Source organism: Moschus berezovskii, chromosome 3 (assembly GCF_049115385.1).
Source record: "Moschus berezovskii isolate FMDL1 chromosome 3, NW_MosBer_1.0, whole genome shotgun sequence".
NCBI classification, from domain to species: domain Eukaryota; kingdom Metazoa; phylum Chordata; class Mammalia; order Artiodactyla; family Moschidae; genus Moschus; species Moschus berezovskii.
Genome location: NC_142462.1, coordinates 94998850 through 95017711, shown reverse-complemented (window position 1 = coordinate 95017711; position 18862 = coordinate 94998850). Strand labels below are relative to the sequence as shown.

General features: G+C 36.7%; 1 protein-coding gene across 1 annotated transcript in view; it reads right to left on the bottom strand.

Annotated features, from left to right (window-relative positions):
- Positions 1–2075: 2075 nt before the first annotated feature.
- The window catches only part of KCND2 (potassium voltage-gated channel subfamily D member 2), a 572219-nt gene continuing 555432 nt past the window's right edge, over positions 2076–18862 (bottom strand). Inside the window, exons 2-6 of the mRNA XM_055421166.2 lie at positions 17243–17405; positions 9934–10029; positions 8491–8583; positions 4493–4740; positions 2076–2618 (exon numbers count right to left, since the gene is read on the bottom strand). Of these exons, the coding sequence (XP_055277141.1) occupies positions 2441–2618; positions 4493–4740; positions 8491–8583; positions 9934–10029; positions 17243–17405 (778 nt within the window). The 3' untranslated portion in view covers positions 2076–2440. The remainder of the gene's footprint in view (positions 2619–4492; positions 4741–8490; positions 8584–9933; positions 10030–17242; positions 17406–18862) is intronic.

Genomic DNA, 18862 nt, shown 5'->3' with positions numbered 1-18862 from the left:
CACATGTTTTATTTGAGTATTCTCCAAAGGTCTATTTTTTTCCAGCATAATGCAGATATTATGCTATCCTTTGAAATAAGATATATGAATTTCAAACAAAATTGTCAAAAACAATGACCTTGGTTACTCCATATGGTACACAGAAATAATTACATTTCACTTACAATACAGATGCACTTAACACAGTCATCAATAGTCATTCACCACCAACACAGTATATTTTTAAATCACCTAAAACACCAAAAAGTTTTTTTTTTCTTTTCCAAAAGTCTAAAGAAATTAATAGTTTTGGATAAATGATAACTTGAAATGGAGGCAGAATTGTCACCGGAAATAATCTAACTTCATTTTTAAATGTAATATTAAGAACATGAAAATAGAACTTTTTATTGGGAATAAACACCTAAGTATTCCTGATTGTGTTTTGTTTAACCTACTTTTAAAAAAGTTTTTCAACAAATGCCATCAAAGAAGTTTCACTATATATTTGCTCTAGAAGCATAAAGTGACATGAGGCAGGTGTTAATATAATTGTTAATATTCACAATTCAGGAAGATTAGTGACTTTTAAAAAGATATACTAGGTATAAAGCCAGTTTTTCCCTAGGGATAGTAGAGTTTATCTTACTTTCACTCAGCAAGTGTTTATAAATCTACTGTGTGCACAACTTTGTTCTAGAAGCTAGTCTAGAAATGGGAAGCAAGAATTTCTGGCTTTACTTGAAGATGTTTAGATTAATTCCTTTTCATGATAAATTATGATTAAGCATTTTAAAATCTCTATAGTAGAGGGATAATTATTTACTCTTTCCATGTATTGAAGCTAAACTTTATTCCTTACAGTGATGGTTTGGAATGAACAAAACTTTTCATTGGACATAAAACTTTTTTACATTGTCACGTGCAGACATGTCTGCTGATGTATTTTAAAGGTGAAAAGATATCAAGACTTTTCACTTAAATGTACATAGAGATCAATTTTGCATCATCAAAGTCCTGTCCTCCTGATTTAGAGGAGAAAAATTGCTCCTTGCAATAAACAGGAACCTTTCTGAGACAAATCTGTGCTGCTTTCCTCAACGGCATAGAAAGCGTGCTTTTATCAAATTCTGCTACATAAAGCACTCCAGTTTATCTCTGCATTTCAATTCACATTAGTTATTCTCAAAACGTATTTGAGATCTAAAGCAAAATAAATAATACATCATGTGAGATTCTGGGATCACTGGTTCTGTGATATTAGTCCCAGCTAATTCTTTTCATGAAACATACAATGATATATCCAGTATCTGGGCTTTTCCATAACAGCAAAAAGTCAGAGATAATTCACAGATGTCAACTTCTTTTTTTTCCTAATTTTTGACAGACGTATTGAGGATGATGGTAATCTGCTGATAAGATAATTTGTTGGGGAATACAAAAGTAGGAAATTCCTTTGAACTACAAAACATTAGTCGAGTTGATGATGATAAACCTAAAAGAAAGGTGCTATAGAAATACAGGAACAAATAATTCACTGTCACAGGAATACAGTGGACCAAACAATATTACAGAAAAACGTTTATGGCACAAGGGTTTTGGATTAAAAGGTTATCTAAAACCTGGCCATATCAGAAGTTTTTCTATGGAATGTGGCTCTTAATGTATCTATGAAGATCTGGAAATACAACAACAAAAATATCCTGATTCCTGATACAACAAATGTACAATTAATTATTGCAGTTGTAACAGTATCTAGGTGCAAGGTAAAACAATGATGCATACTGAACTATCTGAACACTTTAGATGTACTAGTGAGCATCCCCATGAGAAACACTGCAGTTCTAAAAGGAGTTTATTTGCACAGCCCACCATGGAACATGAACAATCAGCTTGTTGTAAGTGCACAGAAATTCCCTCTTTCTACTAGTATAGTTTATCATGCCTATTCTGAAGACAACATAAGGAAACTGAGATAACGGCTCCAAAGAATTCTAGCATGCATTATGATGGTTTCCTTCAGTCAATACAAATGTGTTGTGTGTTTGTGTTTTTTTAAATGTGTAATCATCTTCATCATCGCCAATGTTCATGGTTTTAACAGGAAAAATTTTTATCAAAATGTTTTCCATATTTTTTGTTTTGCATTCAACTGGAACATTATGTTCAAAGATTTATTTTATTAAAAAAAGAGTTCTGGTCATAAGAAGCATCAATAGACGGCATTTCATTTGTGCTCATTCACAAAGTCAAAGGGCCACAGACTATTTTATTTCTCTGTATAACAGGTCAAACTCTGTCCAGAAATGCCATTTGGTGGTTTTATTTCCATCCACAAGTTTGAAAGCTTTGTGTTTGTTTCATTACCAACCTCCTTGCTTTGTCATTTTCATCTTTCTTCCACATTGTGAATCTTTCCACAGCCAGTGCTCAAATTCTCTTGAACCTGATTCCAATTGTCTTACAGAGCAGACACTCTGACAATATTGCCTCCTGAGTACTCGGGAGACTCTGGCCTGTCATCTCCTTCGGGGGTGGTGACTGGAGGTGTTGGGATGCTTATTATTGCTGTAGTCACATAAGGTTGTTCACAGTTTAGTTTAACACACTCTTCCATTTTGGCATTTAAACTGGATCGGCTGATGAGGAAGAAAGGATTGAAGAAAAAGGTTGTTAACTTAAATTTTTTTTCTTACAACTAAAGAATACATGTTTTCACGTTTATCAGTAACATTTTAAAATGTTAAAAACAATCACCATGATTAAGAAAAATGAAACACTAAAGCTTAAGATAAATTAACGTGAAAATCAGGGCTTTAACATCAAATAAATGTCTAAAAGCCAGCTCAATGTGGTTCAATTAGTGTTTCTCAAAGTGTTTCCTGCTTTGAGAATGCAAAAAAGAGGATCAGGTGAGTTTTACTTTGCTGAGCAAAGTAAAAGAGTTTTCTTTAAGATAGGATCTCTGAGAGGTCTGAGATACCATAATGAAATGGGTGGGCTTCCCAGGTGGTACTAGTGGTGAAGAATCCTCCTGCCATTGCAGGAGATGCGGGTTCAATCCCTGGATTGGGAAGATCCTCTGGAGAAGGAAATGGCAACCCACTCCAGTATTCCTGCCTGGAAAATCTCATGGACAGAGGAACCTGGTGGGCTATAGTCTGTGGGGTTGCAAAAGAGTTGGACACGACATACTGATTAAACAACAATAACAATGAAGGGGACATACCCTGTGGATATATCTTAATTCTTTTGACCACAGAATCATTTTACTATCTTGTCTCTTTGGGATACAGGATGCCCTTCAAACTCTCAACTTAGTGACAGCAAACATTAAGAACTCAAGTTAGTCATTATCAATACTTAAAAGTTTTCCCCAGTGCTACCTTGCTATTCTTGCATGAGTTATGTACTCTGTGTGTCTTGGAGGTGGGGCGAGGGGAAAGGGATAAGGAGTGTAGACATAGGAGCTTTAAACTATTCTTTTTCATAGGAAACTTAATTAAGATCTTTGTGTCCCAAGATTTTTTTTTTTCTGAATACTCCTCCATTTCCTACCTTGTTTTTGAATAAATGTAAAGCAACATACAAGTGGACTATCTTAGAGACAGAAATCTTCATTGCTACAATATTTAACATTCTGATCCCAGAAACATCTGATTACATAAAGCCGACAGAGCCTGAATTCAGAATCTTGTCTAGACTTTCCAAAGATGGTTGGATGTCAACAAAGAAGTAGATTGTTAATCTGAAAAGGTAAGCTTTTTAATTTGAAGAGCAAAGGAAAATCATTTGGGCAGAAATCTATCTTTTTAATGATTTACCTGGTTGAAATGTACTACTTATTGTTAAACATGCATGATTATGGTCAAAACAAGGGGCACATAAAGAGAAGCAAAGGGAAAATGCCAATAGAAAAATTCACTTAAATTGTCCATAAACTCACCAGAGGTAAACAATTTGAATGTTTCACTTACCTTTTTTTTTGGTATTGGATTGGTTTTTGTGTTTGTTGAGGCCCAAAATACCTTCATGATCAAAACTGTATACTGATTCAAAAGATCCTTCTGGCATAGTTTTATTTCTCACTGTGACAAAGACTATGTTGATATATTTTGGCGTGTATTGAATACCTTTCAATCATATCAATGTCAATTTGTCACTTGCATTGTGTTGACTACAATTTCAGGTCATTCATGTTTACTTAGGGGACTCCTAAGTGGAGAGGTATCTGCTTAAGAAAAAGTTGTGAGGTTGAAGATAGAAATATATTTGTGAATGCCTCAACTTCTTATCTTCTTTCTACTCTTTTAATACTGATTTAGCTACTACCTTTGTTCTTCATGAATATTACAGTAGATTGATTTTCCTACTTGTTTCAGATCAGTTTTGTCTCACTCTAAACCCAAGGAGCTAGGATTTATGCCACAGAGGTAACAACATGACAGCCGGTGCAGATGTGCTCTGAAAAACAGCACAGGTGTCAGGACGCACACAAATTAATATCAGGTACCTGTTAGATAGTGGGGTTCTCTCCACACATCTAATCTGAATGGTGCTGAGTTCTTGCACGCTCCCTCGGTGGCTTCCTGATACATTGGCATTTGGAATGCGGAAGGTTTTTTTGTGTCGTCTTGAACAGCAAGTGCTGGTGATTCCTTGTTGTGAAGAAAGAGAGGGACTGTGACTTGAAGGACGATTAACTGTTGCAACTTCCATGCAGCTTTCTTCAAAGACTTGTTCATCCACAAATTCGTGATTCTATTTTGTAGTGGTAAGAAATGTGGAGAAAGAACAGAAACACAGTTTAACTTTTAAAAAAATTCTTTATTATTTTTAGTGAAGTATAGTTGACTTAAAATATTATCACATTTTAACTTTAAAAAAAAGATTTGAATAGCTTTCTTTTTAGAACTCAAATATGCCTACAATATATTTAGACTCTGCTGCTGCTAAGTCACTTCAGTCGTGTCCGACTCTGTGTGACCCCATAGACAGAAGCCCACTAGGCTCCCCCATCCCTGGGATTCTCCAGGCAAGAACACTGGAGTGGGTTGCCATTTCCTTCTCCAATGTGTGAAAGTGAAAAGTGAAAGTGAAGTCGCTCAGTCGTGTCCGACCCTTAGCGACCCCACGGACTGCAGCCTACCAGGCTCCTCCATCCATGGGATTTTCTAGGCAATAGTACTGGAGTGGCTTGCCATTAATGGGTAAAAAAAAAATACCATTTTCGTAATAATTACAATAGCAAAGCTTCTTGTTGTCCTTTGTATGAAAATGTCTCTCCAGTTAGAATCTGAGATTGATATACACAGGCTGATTTAGCATCCATTATAGACTAACTTTATTTAAAATATCATTTATTAATTTAAACATACAATCTAGAAGTTATAAACTAAATTTTAATATCATAAAAAATGAGTATAGATAATACCCATAGGGAATGTGGAAATTTACATGTACGTTATTTTTTAAACAAATTGACAGACTGAAGTTATGATAAAGAGACTATTTTAATAGAATGTTCCAAGTTAGAGTGTCTGTTATATATTAGCAAATATTTTCACATGGGATTGAAAATATTTTTTAATCAGAAAAATGAGATAACTAAGACATTTCCCATTTCTTTAGATGCTCCTCTAAAATTCCCAGTGTATAGAAAAATATGACTTATTAAATAAGTAAAATATATTTATCAAAATGTATTACTTTATATTTGACCTAGAAGTGGTTAACACTGAACTTCTGAGGTCTCCATTTTTATCTTTGTAATATATTACTAGCCGGACCCATGATCTGTATCTATGTTCTTATAACCCAGAAGTCAGCAGTGATGGACATCATTTCACATAGCACATCATACAGAAACACAGTGTAAAATTTAATTTTAAAATATTTAATAAAGAATTGGCTCATAAATTGTGTATGGAAGACTTTTACCTCAGAAATAAAAGAGAAAACATTTTTGGTTTGAACTACTAAGAATGTTTTCAACTACTATTATTTTTTTTTTCTTTGTGTGGGTGGGAATAGTCTTATAATGGAAGGTTTTGCTCATGCCAAATTTCACTTACCCATCTCTCATCCAAAAATATTAGTAAAACAATGGAAGGAAATTGCTGGCTAATAGGAAATAGATTGCTTTAGTTATTCATTTTGCCATTTCTTTGTTAAGCATTTTGCAGTAAATGAAATTTAACATTCTATTTGAAGTCCAGAGGATAATATGATAATCTAAGACAGAATTTCATGTTAAATATAAATTTTTATAGAAAAAACTATTGCTTACAAAGGAACAGATTGCTCATAATGTTTTCTTCTCTTACACGCACATTTCACACACAATATACAAGTTATAAGGCATGACATTCCAATTTATCTCATCAGTGATTGGAAGGGAAGAAGCCATTCTGTGACAGGTTACCACATATTCTGGAGTAGGTAGCTCCATTTAAACTATATTAATAATTCAGTTTAGTATCAATAATAAGTTAGTGTTATATAATTTATGATTAAAATAGTCCTAAAAAGCTTCCCTGGTGTCTGTGATGGTAAAGAATCTGCCTACAATGTAAGTTCACGGGGTCACAAAGTGTTGGACATGATTAAGCAACTAACATTTTCACAAAAGGTAAAATAGTCAAAAAATGAAAATAAAATGAAAAAAAAATGGTAGGGATAAATACATTTGATTAATGTTGTCATTTAACTTTCAAAGTTATCCTAGTATAGAATTTTATTTAAGATACTAATATAATCAGTAACCACTTGTTTAAAACCTTCAAATATTTTTCCATTTATTATGAGATAAAGATCAAAATTCTTTATGTGCCTTCAAAACCCAAGGTTGTCTGCCCACTGACTTCCTCTGTTCCTCCCTCGTGTTACAAGAAAGGTCAAAATCTGATTCCATATTGGATTTGCTTCTTTAACCTTTGCTTCCTGTTGCTTTTGTTTACAAAAGGATACTGTCTATACATAAAAGCCTGACTTGGGGAACCCTGCCCCTCTGCCTGAATGTTAAACCAATGTGCTTTTGCTGAGGGAGACATCCTGACCCTCTCCATCTGGTACAGGAAGGAAGAAATTAACATATCCCCTCCCCTAAGCTGACCATTCCAGGAGGTATTTGCAAGATTAATAGCCTTTTTATTTTGCTTCCTCACCTCCCTCCACTCTGTTCTGTAAAAGAACCTGGCGTTCAGACTTTGATAAGATGGTTATTTTGAGACATTAGTCGGCCATCTTCTTGGTCTGCCGACTTTCTGAATAAAGTTGTTATTTCTTGCCTCAACAGCTCGTCTCCAATTTATAGGCCTGTCATGTAGTGAGCAGAGTAAGCTTGGACTCGATAATACTTGTGCCACAGTACCCTCTTTCTTTCTGACAACCCTCAATTTCCTTTCCTTCCTCTTAGACCAAGTTCCAGTCTTCTCCAGGTACTTACATCTACTTTAGCCCGTTCATCTCTTTGCTTAACTAACTCATAATCGTTCTGTGGGTCTTAAATCAATTTCCTCCAGGAAGCCTTGTCTGATCCTGTACCCTCTGGCTGCACCTTCTTGCCCCTAGTCCACTGGGACCTCATTGTTTCTTTCCCTGCTTCTTGTCCTTCTCCAGTAACATCCATATTTTGTCCCAAACCTGGAGGCTCAAGTAGGCCAGAGGTCATACCTGACTTCATGGTGTATCTTGGGTCCGGCTGACCGTCTGATACATTATAGGCAAGAAATACTATTGGTTGAAAGACTATATATGTAAATGAATAAATGGATGAACAGTATGTCAGAATTGACTACAAATATGTGTCTCTGGTGAGTGGACAAGCAGACTTGATTCAAATACAGTGAAAATTTTATTCTGCTCTGTGGTCACAGACTGTGATCCCTTTTGACAACCTATCTAAGAAACAGATGCCTTTGTTAAAGAGGAGGTCCAATTGGGAGCTTATAAAGGAAGAAACGCAGACTCAATCCTCAGGCCCTAGGGGTATACCCATAATTAAATGTGTCATTTTTCTTAAGAGAATAGATAGTTTTTATTGACTATCTTTGTTCATTATACCTGTGAATGAAAGAAACGCTTATTTTCAGTTATTCTCTATTTTGTTATTGCTATTCCCTTTTCCCAGATGTCAGGAACACTTAAACTTCATTATTTTTTTCTGTTTAAGCAGCTTTTAAGATGCAGGAAAAGATATTTTATAGAACTTGCAGTCAGCTATTGGAGCACAACTTTCTATCTATATTCATCTGATATTTTAGCCTAAAGTTAAGATCACCCCTAAAGTTAATAACTTTTTAAATAGGTCTATAAAATACTTTCTATGCTGAAATGTCACTAGAACCTTTCAAAATAATTTCAATTATTGTGGATTTTTTTTGGGGGGTGCTTAGTATGTTTTGCAGTAATGTAGACAGTGAAATCACACTTGGAAACCTTAAATATTCACAGAAACCAATGGGATTACTGTCTGAGTTGCAGGGGCAGGCAGTCCTGCCCTTTCCTTACCGTGGTTTTTTCTAGGCAGTGAAGCAGGTGGTGGTGCTGGGTTTCAAAGCTGGAGCCAGATTTGCTAACAAAGGCCTGCTCATCCTCGGAGGACTGTTAACAGAGAGAAGACAGAAGGGCTTTCTATTTTATTTGCAAACAATGAAAATCTTAGCTACATATTTCTACTGAGAGATCTGGCCTATTTTCTGAGATTAAATGGCAGTATTTTACTTTTTTTTTTTAAACTGAAAAGGATCAAATGTAGAGTTCCTTTTGAGTTTGATAATCATCATTTACATTTTCATCAAATTAGTGGTCTCGGCTTTTAGACTTGCCTCCCTGAATCGAAAATGTAATTTTCTTTTACTCATTCATCTCCAGATACCTTTGAAAGTCTGAGAGCCATTATTTTTGGATAATAATTTTTAACCTAGTACTTAGATAATCCTGAAACCACGTCATACTCACCTACACAAAAGCTATTATGTAAGTAAAGATGATTGGGATCCTAAATATTAAAAGAAAGTTTTAAGGTGAAAATTAAGTTTCTCAAATAACATTTCATACTATGTGACTTTTAGAACATTGAATGATGTTCCCTCTTCAATAAGAAGTACAGTAAGTCCCTTACATACAAACCTTCAAGTTGTGAACTTTCAAAGATGCAAATGTACATCTGGTTCCAGCAAGGAACCAGAACTTGTGCCATCAAATCTAGGTGTGAGTGAAATTGCAGCTTGCCTTCCAACTCCTATTTAGCTCTACCATCTCCCACGCCTCTCCCTCCTCCAGTCAAAACTCTTGCCTGTTCACTCAATGCAATCCTTGTGTGCCAGCTGTGGTACTGTACTTCTGTAGTACAATATACCTTTTCAAGGTGCTAGCTATAATGTAAGATTAAAAATGTTTTCTTTACTTTTTGTGTTTGTTTTTTATTATTTGTGTGTAAAGGATTACAAACCTATTAAAGTACAGTACTATATAGGCGATTGTGTTAGTTGGGTATCCAGGCCAACCCTGTTGGACTTATGAACACATTGGACTTATGAACGCACTCTCAGAACGGAGCTTGTTGGTCTGTAGGGGACTTACTGTAAAACAAGATATCACATCACCCCTCCCATCGACACCCAAATGAACTTTAAGGAACACACGTAAGTTTGAAATAAAAAACCTAGGTATTTGAATTGTTGAGAATTTTCCCCACGTTTACATGAGATAGTGCCAAATACTGCCCGATTATGAATGGGAAGCATGACTCACTGGCAGTATGACATATCCCAGCTTCTAGCCTACAGCCAATAAGATGGTACAGGGCAAGGTTATATTAACAAATGACACTTTTGCTGCTTCAGAGCCATTTTCATAATTACTCACAAAAAAATTACATGGTTAAGTAGAACTAAATCAATATTGCACCAGTAAGTTGAACATTAAAAGAAGAGAAATTCTTGACTGTACCTGCAGTTGGTTACTGAGTAAGCCATTCCGTTTGCTCTGCATGTAAGCATTTGCACTTCCGCTTTTGGCTGCCCGGATCCTGGCCAGTCTGGCTTTCTATAGGAGCAAAACAACAATGTCCTCCTAAGATCTATGATTGGTTTACTTAAAACACTGATTGTACGCTTATATAATCCTGTTGTCAGCACACATATTTAAAAGAACATACCAGCTTTTCACATTGACTACTGAAAAATAAACTTTCAACATTTGAGTATTTGATTTTAGCTAACATTTATCACTGAGATTGAAGACCTATTTTGGAGTTTAGAGGTAAGAATGATAATTAAGTTTTCACAGTAAGATTAAGTTATTTCAGGGCTTCCCTGATAGCTCAGTTGGTAAAGAATCCACCTGCAATGCAGGAGACCGCAGTTCAATCCCTGGGTTGGGAAGATCCCCTGCAGAAGGGATAGGATACCCACTCCGGTATTCTTGGGCTTCCCTTGTGGCTCAGCTGGTAAAGAATCTGCTTGCAATGTGGGAGACCTGGGTTCAATCTCTGGCTTGGGAAGATCTCCTGGAGAAGGGAAAGGCTACCCGCCCCAGTATTCTGGCCTGGAGAATTCCATGGACAGCGCATGGGGCTGCAAAGAGACACGACTGAGGGACTTGCACTTCAATTTCAAGTTATTTTAGTGTTGTTTCTGGTCAATTGCACCAAGAAAAATAGCAGTCTTAATATTTTCACTTATCCCAATCTGAGTAACTTAGTGAAATGAAAACCCAGCAAACTAGCTGCCAACTTCTTTTCATTTAAACTAATGTTCTTTTTAAATTTAGTAATTAAGTTTCAGGAACCTACTGCCATTCTTCTTTCTTCCTCTCCTCCCCACTCCTTCCCTCCCTCCTCCTCTGTTTCTTACCTTTCTCCCTCCCTCTCTCCTTCCTTCCTTCAGTCCCTCTCAAAAAAAAAGACTATTCAGTTGAATCTGCGTCCTTGAATTTCAAATTTTGTTTTTGCAATTATTTTTATTCAACTGGCCAGTGAAGCCCCTGTACCGAAAAACAGGGCTCTCTTAAAAAAAATCCTCAAATTTATCCACTTTGTTTACTGGTTGAACTTTGATAGTCCATTCTACTTTAAATCTGCTATTCTATATATGTCCCAGACTTTCATGGTAAGTTAAGGGTCTGGTTTTTGCTTCCTGGGGAGCACTATTTTGGTGACCATTCTGTTCATACGAAACATGTCTAGCAAGTGTATTAAGGAAGCGACTGGAATGACTTGGGTAAGAACTTGTATAATTACCCTACAATGATTCCTTAGCCTTCTCCAAACAACCAGAGGGAGACTATCTCAGTCTCTAATCCTGGAATCTTCATTTTAACAAAACAATTTTAATGATCTAGGCTTTTAAAATGGAAAATGAATGTGTCCGTATGATACAAATTTTGACACTACAAAGGTACGTGAAAAACAAAAGTCTCTCTGGGCTTACCTACTCCTGTCCTTCAGCGTCAACTACTGGCAAAATTTCTAGAGACTTTTACCAGAAATATACTTGGCAAATAAAAGTAAATAAATATATATATATTCATAAGTATGCATCCATACATTTTGATTCATTTGGAATGATTTGCTGCACAGCCTTCTGCATGCAACTGTTTCCATTTAGTACAGGTTGGACTCCTCCCATATCTCCACATATAGAGCCACCTCATTTATTTAAGATTGTATTTTATACCACTGTAGGAATGAAGCATCCTTTAGGTAGCAAACCAATCACAATGAATTGTCAAGGCATTTTTTTTTTTTTTTTGCTACTACCAGCAATGCTGCCTTCTTGGAACATCATGATGAGCTGATATGCAATTTCTAGAAGTAGAATTATTCCTGGATCAAAGGGTATGCGTGCGTGTGTTGTTTGCTAGGTTTTACCAAACTTCCCTCCAAAGTGGTACCAAGGTGCCTTTTTACCAACACCCACAGAATTTGACAGTAACACCGAAATGTTCGAAGCTCTCAAAATAGCATTAAGGTAGCATCTGGCTTCAACCTCACCCCTTCTCTCTTCCTCTGTGAATTTCTTTTCCTGTGTGCTAAATACAGGTTAAAATAATACTCTGTACAAAGATCACTTTATAAGTGATGAGAAAACTAGACAAATTTCACTGTTTGTTGGCACGATAGTGTTTAGATGACTCAAAATACTGAGACAATGCTCGAGAATGAAATTGGAAGGTAGAAAATGTTTAATTTGAAAAGCTGTGCTGTGCGGCCAGGATTTCAGGACAGACAATAAAACAGCAGGAAGTGACAAGCACGTTTGGAAATGATTTAGAATTGATTGTAATAACTCAGAAATAAGTAATAGAAATATACATTAGGTTTCCAGGAAGGGGTTATGGTTGAAACATCAATCCTAAAGTCTCACTGGTCTGGAACGTTCAATGCCTTTTTTGGTTCCCTTCCTCCCTTGACCTTCCTCTCCCCCACCCTTTTTTCTGCAGCCACTGAATGTAATTTATTACCTATATCACAGTTACTAGTCTCAACTATGTCATTCTCCAAGCATTTAGCCTCAGTATTAGGAAATATTACTTTCTTTCATAAATAAGACATACACACTACTCAAAGATACCCTCCGACAAAGGAAAATGACATATTTTCCATAATAGAAAACCTACATATTACAGAAACCACTACTGCAAAAGTACTTCTAAGTTGAGGGAAAAAGAAACAGTTGAGTTTTAGTGACAGAATAGCCATTTTGCTAAGTCAGGTACTGTGTTAGAAAAAGAACCGGTTTCATTCATGACTTTTCTTTTGGTTTACTACATACAATACTACGAGTTAATTGGTTTACTCGGTCTTGTGGAGCACTATGCTAAATGTCTGTTGAATGCTAGCCTTCAACCAGAAGACCAGAAATAGTAGATTGATAAATGGAAATAAGTATAAGGCATCACAATGCAAGACATGGTACCTGCTCTCAAGACATTAAACTGGCTTGGAAGATACTATTCATGAAAAGATAAAAGTCAAAAATAAAGTGAGATGTATGAAAAGAGTAACATGGAAACTTATACTGTCATATGTAAAATAGATAGCCAAAAGGAATTTGCTGTATGTCTCAGGAAACTCAGACAGGGGCTCTGTATCAACCTAGAGGGGCGGTATGGGGAGGGAGATGGGAGGGAAGTTCAAAAGGGAGGGGATATGTGTATACTTATGGCTGATTCATGTTGAGGTTTGACAGAAAACAACCAAATTTTGTAAAGCAATCATCCATCAATAAAAAATAAATTAATTAAAAAATAGAGTCAAACAGAATTGTCAAATGGAGACTAGAGAGCAAGTGACATAAGATTTGGGAGAAAGAGAGAAATGACTGCTAAGGGAAGGTTTCACTGAGAATGCAGGGCTTGGGACAGTAAGATTCAGAAATCTGAAGAGAGTAAGAAAAGAGATTAAATGTCTCTTCATGTTCTGTCATTCTATCCTGGTGTGTGTGTGTGTGTGTAGAAGAGGATTTCTCTTGAGATACCAAACATTTGTTATTATAATAGCAAAGGGCAAGTGCAGATATGCAAGATTCTCATTTTTTACTTAAACCCTCCATAAAGTGGTTAAAACTTTGAGTACAGTATTGTTTGCATACCTATTTTTATTTTGTATAAGTTTTCGCTTGAGCTTGGTGGTGGCAGTGGGATTACATATACAAAATTTTGGCCTCAAAAGCATTTTGTTATATTATTTATTATTCAGCTTGACTGCTACTTTTTACTGAATGGACATCTTATTTGACTGAATTTAGCTGGTTATTTCTGCATAACTTTGATATTTGTCAAATCACCCAGTTTCAGATAAATCTAAATTATTTTAGCCTAAGGACTGATGCTGAAGCTGAAACTCCCAATACTTTGGCCACCTCATGCGAAGAGTTGACTTACTGGAAAAGACTCTGATTCTGGGAGGGATTGGGGGCAGGAGGAGAAGGGGACGACAGAGAATGAGATGGCTGGATGGCATCACCGACTTGGTGGACCTGAGTTTGAGTGAACTCCAGGAGTTGGTGATGGACAGGGAGGCCTGGCGTGCTGTGATTCATGGGGTCGCAAAGAGTTGGTCACGACTGAGCGACTGAACTGAACAGAATAAATGTTTATTATTTTGTAAGACATTTCTTGGAAAGGAAAATAGAAAATATCCCTTGGTCACTTATTTAGTTCCATATTCATCTTTCTTTCTTAGATAACTATGTTCAGTTTATTGGTCACAGACTATTTACTGAACTTGTCACTTTAAGTTATTATATTTGACTTTCCGTTCTGTTCCGTCGCTCAGTCATGTCCGACTCTATGCGACCCCGTGGACTGTAGCCTACCAGGCTTCTCAGTCCATGGGATTCTCCAGGCAAGAATACTGGAGTGGGTTACTGTTTCCTTCTCCAATATTTGACTTTATTAAACCAATTATTCTAGTAGTTACAGTATGCAAAATTCATTCATTATGGCAGAAACTTAGAATATAGAGATACTTTAATGATAAAAATATTCATAAAACATACTTTTCAATTTAGCGTTCTTTTTAAATACCATATTTATGCATTTTAAATTTATTTAGATAGAAAAGCTTCTCAAAACATTCTAAGATTTTCTTTATCAATTTGCTTGTTGCAGATGACAAAGTTAAAAAATATACATATATTTTGAACGTTGGTTTATTTGAAAATCAGATTTGTATTTCCTCCAGTTTTCATTCAGGTAGCTCTTTTTTTGATGTTCAGAAGATGAAAGGTAGCTCATACTAAAGAAGAAATTTCTAGAAGGGAGATGGATGGATGCTGGAGAGCTAAGCTCTTGCAGGATTTCTGTTATTGTTTTTAAATAATTTTTATTTATTCATTTATTTTTAGCTGTTCTGGGTCTTAGTTGCTGCATGTGGGCTTTTCTATAGTTGTGGAGAGTAGGGGGCTTCTCTCTGGTTGCAGTGCTGGGGCTTCTCATTGTGGCGGCTTCTCTTGTTGCTGAGCACGGGCTCTAAGACACCCGGGCTTCAATAGTTGCGGCTCCTGGGCTCTAGAGCATAGGCTCAGTTGTTGTGGTGCACGGGCTTAGTTGCTCCATAGAACATGGGATCTTCCTGCATTGGCAGGAGGACTCTTTACCTCTGAACTACCAGGGAAGCCCAGACTTCTGTTATTTTAAACAATGCACTTGTGTGCCCAGTAGAGGGATGGTAGTGTGTGGGCAGAGACAAAGCTGTGGTATGTGACAAGGCATGATGGAGGCTGATTGTGGACAAAATTTCTCCATCTCTGTTTGTGAACAATGTGCCCCACAGGAGACTACCATTGCCCCAGAGGGCACCTTTTTCTACTCCTCCTTTTTTATCAGATTACCAGTTTTATTTATCATCATTCTCTACAATAACTAAAGACTAGATACTTGTCCAAAAAATGGGGGATTCTGTAAAGGAAGAAAGTACAAGGCAGAAAGAGTGACTCTTGCTAAAGAAAGCAGATCTCTGACAATGGATATAAACAAATTCTCTGGACAAGATGTTGTGTGGCCACACTGATTAACTTCGACTTTCCAAAGAGTTACTTTATATGAGATTTTTATATTTTATATGGGGCTTCCCTGGTGGCTCAGTGGTAAAGAATCCACCTGACAATGCAGGAGACACAGGTTCCATTCTGTGGGGTCAGGATGATTCCCTGGAGAAGGAAATGGCAACCCACTCCAGTATTCTTTTCAGAGAAATGCCATGAACAGAAGAGCCTGGCAGGCTACAGTCCATGGTGTTGCAAGAGGCAGACATGACTTAATGACTAAACAACAACAATACTTTATGCTGTATGAAGTATAAAGTATACTTTTTATTTTACTAAAGGCATAAACATGTTTAAAACCTTGTTCTAGAATTACCTACCAAGCCATTTATGAACTGCACCAGAATCTCTCATGATATTTTATAGTTATACCACGCTATCTAGATTGTGTATCCAATTTAGTCACAGTTTATGGATATTTAAAAAAAATGAATCTACTCTTAAAAGACATGATACAGTATCTATGAAGAATCCTGGAAATCTAGCTCCATAGCCTTAGGGAAACTATAAAAGATTTCCATAATTATTTCTAAGCAACAAGGGCTCTGACTCTCAAGGTGATTATTTTAACAAAGAATGGGGAGAGGACATGTGACTAACCTTTAGTTAACTTTTTTGGGAGACATCTATCATAGTGTTTAAGTGTATGAACCTGGGAGCCAGATGCCTTGGATTGAATGAGAGATTTCCAATTTGTTAGGTATGTAATAGAATTTCTCAAATTTTGGGTAGTTTAGAATTCTCATCTATGAGTACAAATAGTGATAGTAAGTAACTCCTAGACTCGTTATGAAGACTATGTGATTTTTAAAACATCTAGCCAATACCTCACACATAGGAAGCCACCAATAAATAGCATTATATTATGCTTATGTAGATTTATATACATTTGCATATAATCTTAATCTTATTGTGAGGTAGGTGTTGTTTTCTCCATTTCACAGATGCGTATGCAACCTGTTTCCTCTGAGAGGGATGAGGTCATTGATGTGAAGTTCAGACAAGCAGTAAAGTGCTGGGCCAAAAATAAAACTCAGCTACTAATGATCAGATTTCTCCTACTTCCTGTGTCAACTATGTTGGACATCTGAGACATATTCTGGTGCCCTTTAATAGCCCCAGCCTACTGGAACCAACTTGATCTCTGATGGACAGAGACTAAATGAATCAGATCTACAAATCTGATTCTAATAAAATTTGCCAAGAATCTATCATTGATTTTATGATTTATTGATTTTATTAATGACTATTGTCATTAGTGCTATTCACCAAATATTTCTTTCTTCTTGTCTGTGGTTGCATAGTAGGATTATCTTGCTCTGCCAGTTCTAAAGTTACACGTAACTATGCGACTTATTTGGGTTAATGCAATAGAGATGGAAGTGACTTGGCCCACTTCCAAGAGGAAGTTTTAGGAGTCAGGCTGTGATTCATCCTGTCCTTTTACCTCTGCTTGCATGATTGCAGACGTACATTGTTAAGATGGAGTTTCTGTCACCAGAGTAATCTGTAGCATGATTAAGAAATACTCCTTGTTTTTAAGTCACTAAGATATTAAGGTTCTTTTTTACTGTAGTATAATTTAGCTTGTGCTGACTGATGCAACTATCAACCCAAACCAGAACACTGAATAGCCAGTAAGGGGTTTTAAAGCCCACTGTACAGAGTGGGAGATGCTAAATCATGGTTGCACAGAACTGAGTGCTCACCTTTTGAGCTCTTCGTTTGTCTGCTCGTTGGTTCTGGTGGTAGATCCGACTGAAGTTGGATACAATCACTGGAACAGGTAGAGCAATGACCAAGACTCCGCTCAGTGAACAGATGGAACCAAAAATCTTCCCTGCTATGGTTTTTGGTACCATGTCACCATACCTTGGAATAGAAAAAAAAAAATTGTTATAAGTCACAGAAAGTTATTTCCATCTTCTACAAATAGTTTTTAGCTTCCAGTCAAGTGATTTTTGGACCAATCTATCTCTACTTCACACTTCCTAGGTGGTAATAGTGGTAAAGAACCCTCCTGCCAATTCAGGAGACATAAGAGACATGGGTTCAATCCCTGGGTCATGAAGATCCGCTGGAGGACATGGCAATCCACTCCAGTATGCTTGCCTGGAAATCCCATGGACAGAGGAGGCTGGCAGGTTACAGTCCATCACGTCACAAAGAAGCAGACAAGACTGAAGCGACTTAGCAGGCATGCACGCATCTCTACTTCATGGCTAAAACATACATGGTTTAAGACTTCAATAATCCAGACATTATGAATATCTGAATATAAAAATTACCTTTTGACCTTGCATAAGTGGATTCTAACATTTAGAAATTGCTTTGATTTCTAATAAATTAGAAATTTATTTTAATTGCTTAAAATATTTTAGGCCAGATGATGTAATGAGAGCTATTTGATTTGTCCTTTACATCACATGGCACTGTTTTTTACATTTATTTATAGTCACTATTTCCATGCTGAATGTTATAGTCTAGATAACACTCTTTTCCACTTAATTTATTTTCTACATTGGACTGGTTATGAAATTTAAATAGAAAAAGTGGTACATCACATTCCTTTCATCAGATATAATGTCTTAAAAACTTGAACTCTCCAAGGTCACATTAATCTTCATTTATGAAATCCAATGGCCATTTCTCCATGATTATCTTACTTAATCTCTTATTTATATTTGATTGGTTTTCTCTTTAGTTAAAATACTTTCTGTAGTCTTCAGGGTTAGCAAATTCCCTTAGTGACCTTCTACCTCATTGGCTGCTACTTTTCCATCTTCTTTTCTGGCTCCTCCTTTTCTCTTATCTGATTTCTGAATCTTGGAGCAATGTCTGGTCTCAGGCTCTGATCATCTCAGTATAAACCCTCTTCCTATGTGATTTTATCCAATCCCATAGTTTGAACTATCTATACTTTGAAAGTGAAAGTGAAAGTCACTCAGTTGGGTCTGACTCTTTGTGACCCCATGGACTGTATAGTCCATGGAATTCTCCAGGCCAGAATACTGGAATGGGTAACCTATCCCTTCTCTAGAGGATCTTCCTGATCCAGGAATCGAACTAGGGTCTCCTGCATTGCAGGCAGATTCCAGGATTTCCTGGAATCATATTTCTTGTTTATATGCTGCTGCTGCTGCTAAGTCACTTCAGTCGTGTCCGACTCTGTGTGACCTCATAGACAGAAGTCCACCAGGCTCCCCTGTCCCTGGGATTCTCCAGGCAAGAACACTGGAGTGGGCTGCCATTTCCTTCTCCAGTGTGTGAAAGTGAAAAGTGAAAGTGAAGTCGCTCAGTCGTGTCCGACCCTTAGCGACCCCACTGAC